The 13,549-nt window shown below is 54.6% G+C and overlaps 4 protein-coding genes across 4 annotated transcripts; 3 read left to right on the top strand and 1 right to left on the bottom strand.

Annotated features, from left to right (window-relative positions):
* Nucleotides 1–125: 125 nt before the first annotated feature.
* ALTATR162_LOCUS7869 (uncharacterized protein) lies at nucleotides 126–1,368 on the bottom strand (the record flags this gene model as incomplete). Its single annotated transcript, XM_043315497.1, has 5 exons — nucleotides 126–237; nucleotides 270–887; nucleotides 938–1,000; nucleotides 1,059–1,216; nucleotides 1,282–1,368. The coding sequence occupies 5 exons, from the start codon at nucleotides 1,366–1,368 to the stop codon at nucleotides 126–128; spliced, it is 1,038 nt and encodes a 345-aa protein (XP_043171432.1).
* A 1,535-nt stretch (nucleotides 1,369–2,903) lies between these two features.
* Nucleotides 2,904–5,654, top strand: ALTATR162_LOCUS7870 (uncharacterized protein; the record flags this gene model as incomplete). Its single annotated transcript, XM_043315498.1, has 4 exons — nucleotides 2,904–3,055; nucleotides 3,109–5,131; nucleotides 5,180–5,453; nucleotides 5,500–5,654. The coding sequence occupies 4 exons, from the start codon at nucleotides 2,904–2,906 to the stop codon at nucleotides 5,652–5,654; spliced, it is 2,604 nt and encodes an 867-aa protein (XP_043171433.1).
* A 552-nt stretch (nucleotides 5,655–6,206) lies between these two features.
* Nucleotides 6,207–9,070, top strand: ALTATR162_LOCUS7871 (uncharacterized protein; the record flags this gene model as incomplete). Its single annotated transcript, XM_043315499.1, has 2 exons — nucleotides 6,207–6,837; nucleotides 6,888–9,070. The coding sequence occupies 2 exons, from the start codon at nucleotides 6,207–6,209 to the stop codon at nucleotides 9,068–9,070; spliced, it is 2,814 nt and encodes a 937-aa protein (XP_043171434.1).
* Nucleotides 9,071–9,891: 821 nt separating this feature from the next.
* Nucleotides 9,892–12,945, top strand: ALTATR162_LOCUS7872 (uncharacterized protein; the record flags this gene model as incomplete). Its single annotated transcript, XM_043315500.1, has 3 exons — nucleotides 9,892–10,053; nucleotides 10,115–12,752; nucleotides 12,803–12,945. The coding sequence occupies 3 exons, from the start codon at nucleotides 9,892–9,894 to the stop codon at nucleotides 12,943–12,945; spliced, it is 2,943 nt and encodes a 980-aa protein (XP_043171435.1).
* Between the last annotated feature and the right edge of the window lie 604 nt (nucleotides 12,946–13,549).

The raw sequence follows: 13,549 nt of genomic DNA on the forward strand, positions 1-13,549 counted from the left end.
GGGAACTGCATGTCACGAGGCAAAGAAATCTGATTGTTGGAAGTACCTGGCAATGTACACGATATAGAACACACGCTTCCTCTACCCGCTCTCCTGAACAGCGCAAATGGAACACCACTCAATGTTTATTGATTCGTCTTGCCGGAGTTGTTTGGCTTGGGAACGTGCTCGAGGATGCTCTTGTTTGGCGGTGGCTGGTAGACAATCTTCCGCGTCTTTAGCGGTGCCCACTTGTACCTGTCATAGTTGTTAGTTGTGTGTAAGATGACGGAGGTGCAGGAACTTGCCTCTTGACCCAGACACTGAGCGCAAACAAAACACTGGTGACAGCGAGGACCTTCCAGCCCATCTTCTTGCGGTCGTCCATCTCAGGCTCAGCGGTCCAGTTGAGGAACTCGACCACGTCCTTGGCCATCTGCGAAGTCGAAGCCTTGGTACCGTCATCGTATTCAACCAGGTCGTCGTACAGAACACGGGCCATGGCAATTCCGGTGCCGGGGAAGTAGGGGTTGAAGTTGAGGCCTTCTTGGACAACGGCACCAGCAGGCGGCTCCTCGGGGTAACCGGTCAACAAGCTGAAGATGTAGTTGCAGCCACCGTGGCGGGCCTTGACCATGAGCGATAGATCGGGGGGCAGAGCACCGTTGTTGGCAGCGCGGGCGGCTTCGTCGTTCTTGTAGGGCGCGGGCATGTAGTCGGACAGCTTTCCGGGGCGCTTCTCAATCTCGCCCTGGTCGTTGGGCTCTGTGTCGTACTCGTTCTCCTCGGCAAGCGCCTTGGCCTCATCAACCGTCATGAACTTGCCGACAACGGCGCGGTAAGGCACACGGGAGATGGAGTGGCAGGAGGCGCAGACCTCGCGGTAGACCTGGAAACCACGGCGGAGACTGCGACAGGTTAGGGGGTGCGCATGTGCGGTATGGCAGGGAGGACGTACGCTCCATGGTCGAAGGTCTTGGACCACTTTTCGTGCTCCCATGGGTATTGGGTTGGGTGAAGGCTGTGGAAGCATAGGGTCAGCATATCTCGGCAGGCCAGACCATGTCAGGCGCACTCACCCTTCTTCCGCTGGCGTCATGGCATCGACCTGGCGTCCGTAGAGGTGCCAGTACCAGGCAGTCGAACCGACGGCGAAGATGGTAGCGCCTGCGGGGAGGGCGTTGTTCTTCCATGCCGAGGCGGCGCCGTCGGCAGAGGTCCATGTCGAGGCGAAGCGCTGTATCACCCATTCCGTCAGCCAGGTTATTCAATTGAAGCGGGGGCAGGCTCGAGCATTGCAACCCGGCCAGAGATGGCGTCGATGAAGCTCGCGCGAGCTGTCGGGGTGTGTTGGGCCATGCGGGAGGCGTACCGGTTTGCTGGAGGCATTGCGGGCAGTGGCGGCGCCGGAGCGTGCCGTGCGCAGTGCTGAGCGAGCCAACATGGTCATGTAAAGCTGGCTCGAAGCAGGAGGGAGAGTGGAGCAATGGTTGTCGGTGGTGGTGATGGGGTGGGTAGAGTTCGTCGTCGAGTTGTTCGTCTCCAATTTACTAGCGTCCGGGTGGCAGGCTAGTTGCTCACATAATTTAGGGCAGTCGCGATTGGCCGCTCTTGCCTCTACATCCACGTCGGAGCAGTCATGACCGGAGACATGGACGTCCACCTGAGCATAGTGCAACTATTAGCCCTATCTGGGTTTCATGTGCACAGCATCCTATCATTAGCAGGGCATGACGGAATTCGTGTCGCATAGGGCGTCTTAAGCAGCTACAAAGAGGCCCATTCCTCATGAGTTTAATTGAATACTTTAGATACAAGTAAACATTGTCTTGTCTTCTATTAGCCCATACACACTAAGCGCTGCGAATGCCTTTACAGAACATCTTGCTGCAGTAAGTAATGCGAATCATATTCCTTCGCTCCCTGCCGTCGTGCATGGGAAAATGATTTCACATGACCTGTTCCAGGACCATCTCTAACCGAGCATACATGGCTTCGAAAGGCAAAGGCAGTAAATACGAAGAAGCACACTCTTTAGAATCTATACCATGGATAGTACCCCAAAGGTATTTACCGAGTTTTGTACTTGTAGAGACTTGCGCCTACTGATAACGTATCCTGCAGAGTGTATGTATTGCAGTCTTGTGAACGATGTATCAAAAGCAGGCGTCTTCGTATGATAACAAGATGCAAGTCGAAACTCTTGTTCGAACCAAAAGCACATCTTACGAATGCGCCACTTCCTTTGTCCAACATTGACAGCACGATACCATATGCACAGCGATATTATGTAACCCTACTTCTATACCCTTTCACTCATGCAGGAATTGCGAAAGGGCTCAAACGAGGGCTAGCTCTTCTCTAGCAAGAACTGGCAGTATTGCCAGAACACACAGCGTCTCTGCGGAGAGGGTGACGCTGGGAGGACTTTCTTGCGTGTTGAAGGGGAAAAAAAATCGAAAACGCGAGATTTAAATACCCACTAGCGGAGCACTAGTCCGCGTAGGGGCACGAGACCATGAAAGACGCTCACGGCCCGTCTCGCTCTGTGCGCTTCTAAAGCAGCGTGCTGATAAAGTAAGAGGGTTGTGAATACCTTTAGGAACTACTATTGTGTTAGTGTGCTTGGGCATCTTCTGTGCTTCCAGGGTTCCTTGGTATTGTGTGCACGCGTCGCACCACAGCACACGAGAAGCTAGATGCACCGCTTCACCCATCATGGCCGTCTTCTGGTGTCAAGACTCATCACTCCTTGCTACAGTCCCAGTCGACTGAAGCCACGTCGGACGCTCTTGCACACGCTCACGCCAACCTCTCGCCTCTCCCGCTACCCCGCTACATCGTCGACACCATCACTTCGTTCCCCTCCACCATCCCGACACCCTGCCTTTGTCACTGTCAGGCACTGTTCTCACCGACGAAACATGTGCAAGCACTTTGGCGCAGAGGGCCACTCGTCCATAGACATCACCAAGGGCCGCGAGGTGCTGCCCGCCAATGTCAAGCCCATCCACTACGACCTGACGCTAGAGCCGGACTTTGCCAACTTCACCTACCAAGGCACCGTCACCATCGAGTATGCACATGTGTGTCTTGTACGAGAAAACACCCCGCTGACACCCCCGCCAGTCTAGACGTCGTCGATGACACCACCTCGATTTCCCTCAACACCAACGAGCTCAAGATCCACTCGACCAAGGTCACTGCCGGCCAGCAGGTCATCACCGAATCGCCCAATGTCACCACCGACGACGATGCGCAGACGACCAAGGTCAGCTTCGACCAGACCATCCCCGGCGGCAGCCAGGCGAAGCTCACCATGACCTTCTCCGGAGTCCTCAACGACAACATGGCCGGCTTCTACCGCTCGTCCTTCAAGGCCGCCGACGGCTCCACCACATACATGGCGACGACCCAGATGGAGCCTACGGATGCCAGGCGGGCGTTTCCTTGCTTCGACGAGCCGGCCCTCAAGGCCAAATTCACCGTCACCCTCATCGCCGACGAGAAGATGACCTGCCTCAGCAACATGGACGTGGCGTCGGAGAAACAGGTCGACAGCGCCGTCTCGGGCGGAAAGCGCAAGGCCGTCACCTTCAGCCCGACGCCCCTCATGTCGACGTACCTCCTGTGCTTCATCGTTGGTGAGCTCAACTATATCGAGACGAACAACTTCCGCGTCCCTGTGCGAGTCTATGCTCCAAAGGACCGAGACATTGAGCACGGCCGTTTTTCTCTTGAGCTGGCGGCAAAGACGCTGGAGTTTTACGAGAAAACCTTTGACAGTCCCTTCCCGTTGCCCAAGATGGACATGGTCGCCATCCCCGACTTTAGTGCAGGCGCCATGGAAAACTGGGGCCTCGTCACCTATCGTGTTGTCGACGTACTCATCGACGAAAAGGTCAGCGGTGCGGCTACCAAGCAGCGCGTTGCCGAGACGGTGCAGCACGAGCTCGCACATCAATGGTTCGGCAATCTCGTGACCATGGACTTCTGGGATGGCTTGTGGCTCAACGAAGGATTCGCAACTTGGATGTCATGGTATTCCTGCAACGTTTTCTACCCTGACTGGAAGGTCTGGGAAGGCTATGTTACGGACAACCTGGCTAGCGCACTTTCGCTCGACTCTCTACGCAGCAGCCATCCCATTGAGGTGCCCGTAAAGCGGGCAGACGAGATCAACCAGATTTTTGATGCCATCTCCTATTCCAAGGGCTCCAGTGTCATTCGCATGATCTCCAAATATGTCGGAGAGGACACTTTCATGGAGGGCATTCGGCGCTATCTCAAAAAGCACGCCTATGGCAACACAGAGACTGGTGACCTGTGGGCTGCCTTGGCTGATGCCAGTGGCAAAGATGTTGGCAAGGTTATGGACATTTGGACCAAAAAGGTCGGATTCCCAGTCGTTACCGTCACTGAGGGCACCGACTCTATCCATCTGAAGCAGAACCGCTTCCTCCGTACAGCCGACGTCAAGCCAGAAGAAGACCAAACTCTATACCCAGTATTTCTCGCCCTGCGGACGAAAGAAGGGGTTGACGAAGACTTGACGCTTTTCGACCGCGAAGCCGACTTCAAGCTCAAGGATCTCGATTTCTTCAAGCTTAACGCAGACCATTCTGGCCTCTACCGAACTTCGTACACGCCAGAGCGATTACGGAAGCTTGGAATCTCGGCCAAGGAGGGCCTCTTGACTGTTGAGGACAGAGCTGGTATGATTGCCGATGCTGGTTCGCTGGCCGCGTCTGGCTATCAAAAGACGTCTGGCATACTCTCGCTTCTGGACAGCTTCAAACACGAGGCAGAGTTCGTTGTCTGGGGAGAAATCACCGGTCGCATTGGTTCCCTCCGAGGCGCATGGATGTTCGAGGACCAGAAGATCAGAGATGCTCTGAAGAAGTTCCAACTGGAGCTTAGCGCAGAGAAGGCACATGAGCTGGGATGGACATTCAATGAGACGGATGGCCATATCGAACAACAATTCAAGGGTCTCATGTTTGGTGCTGCCGGTATCGCTGGAGACGAGAAGATTATCAAGGCATCCTTCGACATGTTTGAGAAGTTCAAGGCAGGCGACAAGTCTGCCATCCACCCCAACATCCGCGGCAGCGTATACGCCATTGTTTTGGCGAATGGTGGGCCAGAAGAGGTGAGTCCTTGTACTGTGACATGTGAAACTTAAACTAATCATCCATAGTATGACGTCATTGTCAACGAGACACGAAATGCTGCCACGAGCGACGAGCGTAACTCGGCTCTTCGTGCGCTTGGTCGTGCCAAGTCGCCAGAGCTCATCCAGCGCACGCTCGCCATGGCTCTCAGCGATGAGGTCAAAGGCCAGGATATCTATCTGCCCATTGCAGCCTTGAGGTCACACGCAGAGGGCTGTCACGCGCTTTGGAAATGGGTCAAGGACAACTGGGAGGAGCTGGAGAGAAGGTTGCCCCCCCAGCTTGAGCATGCTAAGTTCGGTTGTTGCCATTACGACATCGGGCTTCACTCACCGGGAACACATAGAGGACATCCAGGCGTTCTTCAAGAGCAAGAGCACCAAGGGCTTTGACATGGCGCTGTCTCAGAGCATTGACGCCATCAGCGCCAAAGCCGCATGGCTCGAGAGAGATGCGGACGACGTCAAGACATGGCTACAGGAACACAAGTACCTGCAGTAGGAGCGGAATGTTTGGGGGACTGCCTTGAGAGATGGCTGTACAAATAGATAGAGAAAACAGAAGATACTCTTGCGCCATCAATACATTGTGTACCCAACAAACACGACAAGTTTTTTTCTTTTTCAATGTTCGACAGGATGATTCACGCTGATGTAGCCGGTTGAGGACTACAAAGCATCTAGCAAAAGCTACCCTAAAGGTATTTACAGTGTCTTGTCTTACGAAACTAGATAAACACAAGACGATATTTACCCCTGCATAGAGGATTTTGTACAACTTGTATAGAAGGAGCTTCGTTGTAGGTGGCTACCTGGGTAATCCTTAACCCCCCTAGTGGGGACATGAGAGAAGGTTACGTCGGCCTTTCTGAACGTGCCAGCAGCCGAACATGTGAGAATCGCCAGTTTGGAAGCGCAACGACTGCTGCCGACTTCCGCGCCACTGTCGACTCGTATGACGTGCATGTACGTGCATTCACGATAGACATTCGACAATTGTGTCGCACGACTTTCCCATAGTCGTGCAGGCACAAAGAACAGAGCTAGGGCCATCATGGCGCAAGAGACAGCACCCGCAGACGCGCTTGCGCTCGACGACATCGAAGAGCTCCAGCAGTTCCGCCGCTCACCCCACCCGTATTTGCGTCACAGAGACGAGATACGGAGACAGTCGCCAGATCCGGCGCATGACGCTCCTCCGCACTCGCAATCGCAATCGCGAACCCCGCCTCGGCCTTTGGACAATACCATGCATGACAACGACGGCAGGACACGTAGGAAAACGGCATCACAGTCACCAAGCGAAAGCGGCACCGAGGCTGACGACGAGGGCTGTAGCCTTATCAAGGCACTACCTGCTCCTCCCCTACGACCGCACAAGGGCCTTCGTGATTCGCGGTCATTAGGAACAGAGGAATGGGCGAGTCCCCTTCTCACTCCCACACAAATCGACGACGAGGGGAGAAAGCTCTCCGAGGGCTACTTCACCCGCACCAGCAAGACGAGGCGCAAGGGAGATGTATACCATAGTGACGACGAAGCGAGGGCAGCCAGGCAAAAATATCTCCAACGGCGGCGCAACGAGCTGGTCAGGAGAACGACCGAGACTGCGTTGCTCGCAGGCATTGCCGTCCTCGCCGTCCGCGGTTGCGACTGCTGGGGCAAGCTGCTGGCATGGCATAGAGGTCAGTCTGCCTCCCTTTGCATGTGCCAAAGTATGCTAACCTGTGTCCAGTAGAGTTGTTGACGCATGTTGCAGTCATGGCTAGCGTTTTGGGGCTATATCCGCTTCGGCTTCTGTACTACTCATGGAGAAATCACTCTCAACTCCGGCTTGGCCGTCAAATACATCTACCAGCCGCCTTCGATCCAGCCACTATACTCTACCCCCCAATATTGCCCGTCCTGATTGCGATATCACTGTTTGCCTCATCGTCAAAGCCCCTTCTACCCAACATGTTGCTTGGACTAGCCGCTTTACCAGCCAGACTTGTTCCATTCAGGAGCGCTACCTTGGGCTATTCTCCTCTGCATTGGCTGGTGTCCATCATGCCCCTGATCGCTGCCGAGAACACCGATATACCCTCTCGGTTGTTTGCACAGACACCATACAAACTCAAGTTACCCCCGCCTAACCAAGGTCTAGACCCAGAACTTCTGGTGACGTTGTTTCCCCTGCATCAGGCGCTACTACCGCCGCTGTACTATCTCACCACGACGAGCCTCCTACCAGCAGAATTGCATCTGCTTTCCATTGGGCTCATCAACCTTCTGTTGTTCTCGGATACCCCTCAAGCAACCATACTCACCGTCTTGTTGTGGCTGGGCGGGTTGGGTGTTTTCTTGCTTTGCGGCAAGATCCTGAAGTGGGGCGTAGCGCTTGCACGCATTCCACGATGGAGGCTTCGACATGCTGGTCAAGTCATCCGAGCTCGACAGAATTTCTTGCAGGTCCTGAACCACAGCCTGCGGTCCAAGCGCGGTGGGAGTGGTTCTGTGAGAAACGTGAGTGACAGTGATGCGGACGAAGAAGAACCTACATTCGAAAATCCTCTTCACAAGACCAAGAGCCTGAAAGTCAACATTCTAGATTCTGTGAAACACAGCAGACTTTACATGAATGGCGACGAGCCGCGATCTGCTGCTGAAGCGACAAACACGAGCTTCCAGCAGCCGAATGCTGGCGAAGAAGCCACTCATAGCAGTGGACGTAAGCGTAGGAATACCCTTCCAGTCCTCACTGCTGAAGACCACGAGTCAAAACATCGATATTCGAACCGAAGGCGATCGAGATCAATTGTGCAGTCTTACCTGTCACTCACGCCTACCGAAGCCACCACGAGGAAATGGCTGTACGCGGGATACTTCTATGTGATTGTAGTCGCTTTGATACTTGGACCAATCCGGTATAGTATCGGCGAACATGCTCTTCACCACCACGAACCGTTTGGATGGGCCATCGGTTACCTTTTTGGCAATGTACCGCGCGTGCGATGGGAAGTATTCCAGTGGAACTTGGACTGGTGGGTCCCTCTGCCATCGAGACTGGACCCTGACGACATGCTCGAGTCCGCACAGCATCTGTCACCTGCGGAATATGTCCGTTGCTTAGTGCTGGGCGAAGCAAACACGCGTCTCTTGCTGAGTCTGTACTGTGCTGGAACCATCTTTGCTGGTCTCATTGCAGTCTTCTCGCTTTCCGCAGTTGTAGAAGTCGACACACGCAGAAAGGTGTTCCATGGCACCATGGTCGCGATGCTTCTTCCGACCATCTTCATCGACCCATGTTTTGTCGCGCTGGCCCTTGCGCTGGTGCTTGCGATATTTCTCCTTCTGGATCTGATTCGCGCCTCGCAGCTGCCGCCGCTGTCCAAGCCCATTGCCAGGTTCCTCACACCGTATGTGGACGGTCGCGATCTCCGGGGCCCAGTGGTAGTGTCGCACATCTTCCTCTTGATTGGATGCGCAATACCACTTTGGCTATCGCTCGCAGGTGTAGACCGAGATGGCGACGAGCCCTGGCAAGGCTGGGAGGTCAAAGATAGGGACGTGAGTATGGTGGCAGGGGTGGTATGTGTAGGCATGGGCGATGCCGCGGCATCTCTCATCGGCCGCCGCTACGGACGGCGGAAATGGCCGTGGGCAGGCGGAAAGTCACTTGAGGGCTCCTTAGCGTTTGCAGTTGCAGTGTCGGTTGGGCTCGTGGTGAGTAGAGTCTGGCTTCACGTTGGATGGGATAGTGGTCAGGCAGGGCAGAAGACGACGGGCGAGTGGGTCCAGGACGCATTGCTCACGGCGGGTAAGGCGGGTCTATGCGCGACGGGCGCAAGCCTCAACGAGGCGGTGCTCACAGGCGGGAACGACAATGTGATAGTGCCAGTCATACTATGGGCTCTTGTGAGGGGTGTCAGGCTGTAGGCAACGGATTCAGCCGCATCAGGCGGGACGCAGGTACGCCGTAGATAGTCTGGTATACTAAAATGCCGTTCACATGGCCATTTGCGCAGGGGAGTATGACTTGCATCTCCAGCCTCGAGGGAGTTACGTCAGAGATGGGGGAGAAGATGCAATGCCGGTGCAGGTCATCCCGACGGCCAGATGAGGGGCTAATGGCGCTTCACGCTTATCGTCGCGCAGATTAAGCCAGCGATATGCTTCCGGACTCTGCGCTTTACAACTCTTCCACCACATGCTATAACATGCAAACCTGTATAAGCCGATGAGCATGTACGGGGGCGTACTAACTGTAGATTGAACAGACTTTGACTCATGTTTTGTAGTCGTAGTAGGACTGTTGTAAGGTAGTGCACTTTCTTAGCTAGCTAGCGGCGAGCACGCGCGCGTTATCGCACGTGCATCAACCACGACTACTCCAGATGTCCCACGCCTCGACTACCGCCTACCGCCTACTGACTACTGCCTGCTATCCTGCTGCATTCATTCTCCTGCTCCCCTAATCTCCCACTTCCTTCTACCGCTCTGCTTTCTTCTGTCCAATCTGATATCTTCCTCGCTCGTCTACTCGTCGCGCCTTGCATCCCCGTTGCCGCCGCCGTCGCGTTCACTACCACGACCATCATCCATCCCTCACCACTATCGATAGCCCGACGACGACGACAGCCCATGTCAAACGCCCTCACGGCTACCCTGTATCCGCATCTTCGCTGGTAGCTGACGACTGGCTACATAGACTCCAGCAGCCTCGTCCGGGCCCGGCTTCTCAGCCAGCGCCGCCTACAATGGCTACACCTTCAAACCCGCCCGCCCCACGGCGGTCGGGTGCATCGCCGTCGACGTCGTCGCCCGCTGCCACGGGCTCGGAGCAGATTATCGGCAAGTTCAAGCGCTTGCATCATATTGGCAAAGGTAGCTTCGCCGAAGTCTATCGTGGCATTCACATCGTATGTTGTGCTACCCTTGCTCCCCGAGCGAGCATCGAGTGCTAACTACGTCCCTGTACAGGAGAAACGGCAGTCGGTCGCCATCAAGTCGGTCAACATGACCAAACTGAACAAGAAACTCAAAGACAACCTCGTCTCGGAAATCACAATCTTGCGCAGTCTGCACCACCCGCACATAGTGTCGCTCATCGACTGCCATGAGACGCCCTCTCGCATGCACATCATCATGGAGTTCTGTGAACTCGGCGACCTGTCAGCCTTCATCAAGAAGCGATCTGATCTCGTCAACCACCCACAGACCCAGCGCATGATAGAAAAGTACCCCAACCCAACCGTGGGCGGCCTACATGAGGTCGTCGTCCGCCACTTTGCCAAGCAGATGGCGAGCGCGCTCGAGTTCCTGCGGTCCAAGAACTACATCCATCGTGATCTGAAGCCCCAGAACCTGCTCCTCAACCCGTCATCCATGTTCTACTCGCAGAGTGGCACTCTGGAACGCATGCCTCTAGCCGCCAGTGCCAATTCCTTGATACCCGCTACTGGCATCGCCTCTTTGCCCATGCTCAAGATTGCTGATTTCGGCTTCGCTAGGATTCTGCCGACTACCTCGTTGGCCGAAACCCTCTGCGGCTCTCCCCTCTACATGGCGCCAGAGATTCTGCGATACGAAAAGTACGATGCAAAGGCTGATCTATGGTCCGTGGGAACTGTTCTCTTCGAAATGATGTGTGCTCGACCACCTTTCAGAGCGAACAACCATGTAGAGTTGCTGCGCAAGATCGAAGAGCGCAAGGACCAGGTCCGATTTCCAGAAGGTCTCGTCAGCAGCAGGGCTATGAAGACCCTCATCCGCGCACTCTTGAAGCGAAAGCCAACTGAGCGTATGTCCTACGAGCATTTCTTCTCAGACCCGGTTATTCGCGATGAAATCCCAAATATGGTGGACGAAGACCTTCCTGGCTCCATGCAAGCTTCTGAACGTATGCAAACCTCTGTACTAGAGCCACCGATCGAGCCACCCAAGCGACTACAGAAAGCGCCTGTTGAGATCGACTCAAGAACTGCTGACAGCCCCTACTCGCCCTTGCCCAGAGACAGGACGACTACCCTTGGCACAACACCGCCTTCACGGCCTAGCTCCAGACCCGTTTCCGGTAACTTCTCGAGCACTCCGCCGCAACATCTTTCTGCACGAAGAGCCAGCAACGCCCCGATTGATCCTAGCGAGGAACGCACTTCAACTCGCGAACACCGCCGACCCACTCTTACCAACGCTGCAACCGCACCGGGACGTACCGCGACACTGCAAGATCAGACCGCCGCAGCTACTACTATCAGCCACAGGCGCAAGTATTCTCGCGATGAGCAAGCACCGACACCAACCGGCCTCAAGGAGCACTTTGAACGCGAGCGGATCCCACAGAGAGCTGAAGCTAACGTACTGAAAGAAGCCGCAGAACGAGCCGCACAAGATAACGCGTTGGATGAGGGCTTTGTCTTTGTAGAGAAGCGCCGTGTGGAGATTGATGCACTCGCAGACGAGATTGCTAACAGCCCGCAAACACAGCGAGATCGTCCCATTCACCGAGAGGCCGCTATGAAGCGACGTTCGACAACACAAGGGTCTCCAACATCGACCACTGGCGCAGTCCCCTCCAAAGCTATTCAGATCCAACAAAAGCCAGCCATTACGCACCAACGCACAGCTTCTTACAGCCGGAGACAGTATCGCCCAAGTTTCGAAACCGCTACTTCCGCCCTATCCAAGGCTATGAACATGGTCAACATTCGAGGGCTTGGTCTGTCGCCACCTGTTATGAAGGGCGTATCTCCCCCACAGGGCTATTCCGCATTTCCAGCGTATCCGACTGCACAAAGCAGCATGCTGCTAGTCGGCGACGGAGGCAAAGTGGTTGGCAAGGACGAGGACATGACCACTGTGAAGAGGATTGAGGATCTGGCGCAGCTCAGTCACGTTGTTTATGGTTTCGCCGAAGTCAAGTACAGCCAGCTCGTCCCAGTTGCACCAAGCGATCCAGCTCTAGGTATCGGCTCCACAGGCGTTGCTCGCAAGCCTAGTAGTGATGTGATTGAGGATGACGATGATGACGACGATGACTTGACGCCCGATACTGTTCTTATCATCTCTGAGGAAGCGCTAGTGCTTTTTGTCAAAACGTTGGCAATGTTGAACAAGGCCATGGACTTAACCGGGAGTTACTGGAACCGGACTCGCCGTACTAGTGGCTCCGACGGAGCAGGTCGAACCAACGCAAAGCTTGGCCAGGTTGTCTCGTGGATGCGCGACCGATTCAATGAATGCTGTATCAAATCTGAGATTGTTGCACGCAAGCTCAAGCAGGCACAGCAGCAGCTACCAACAGACCATCCCAGTCATCCTCAGAACCGGTCGGCAGCATCTGGCTCTGCGACTGCGGTCGGTTCTGCCGAGAACATCCTGCTTACAACTGGCGTTACGGCCGAGAAACTATTGTACGACCGCTCCCTAGAGATGAGCCGCCAGGCAGCTATTGACGAACTCACTGGACACAACTTGGCCGACTGTGATATCAATTACTGGACTGCCATTACAATGCTTCAAGCTGTCTTGGAAGAAGAGGAAGACTCGCCCAACGACAAGGCTGATGCTGAGGAAATCAATGGTCTCGATGGCGAAGATCGACGCTCGATTCAGAAGCGTAAGTGCCGCTACAGTGTCCTCTGAGGGGAATGCCGCTAACCGTCACAGTTCTCGAGCAGATGAGAAGCCGTCAGCGAGCGCTCAAGAAAAAACTTGACGCGCTCAGGACACAGAAGCGCACTTCCATTACTAGTGCGCCCGCACCACACTCCGTCGGTCGCAGCTCGCCTTCCCAAGGTGCTGCGAAGTAGTCGTGTAGAGCAAGAATTTCTACACGTTCGCAAGCAACTTTACATTTACTGGCGTCTAGGAATGGGATGGTCTGCACGCCACTTTGGTTTGCTTGTATAGGTTTGCTTTGGGGGTTTTTTTCTGCCTAGTTGGGGATAATGGCGCCTCATGGAGGGCTTTGGCGCACTCGCACGCGTTCGCATATGATACCAGGATCTTGGGCAGCGATGATGTGCAGTTTCTTATTACTGTCAGGCGTCGTTTGAATTATATAGCGGGTCTAGGCGCATGGCTTAGGCGGCGTTTGGTTGTATTTCTTATGTCACGGGATGACGTCTTGAGTTGTCCTGAGACGTAGTTGTTGCGTTCATCCTAGACCAGTCGTTTAGGCAAACGAGCACGTATTGAATCCTGCGCAGTATGTCGATGGGGAGAATAATGGGTACGAGTTAATGTATCGAAATTGCAGACTTTACAGTAAACGTGATGCTTGCAGGGTAGTAGTTTGGTTCGTCCCTACTATACTTGCATTTCTTGATGTGCAACTAGGTATCAAAGCTATGCAATGCGTGGTACTGCACCATTCTTCCACTTCAAAAGGAACAACGGGAATGCCCTACGCAT

The sequence above is a fragment of the Alternaria atra genome (genome assembly GCF_907166805.1).
Source record: "Alternaria atra isolate CS162 genome assembly, contig: 28, whole genome shotgun sequence".
NCBI classification, from domain to species: Eukaryota; Fungi; Ascomycota; class Dothideomycetes; order Pleosporales; family Pleosporaceae; genus Alternaria; species Alternaria atra.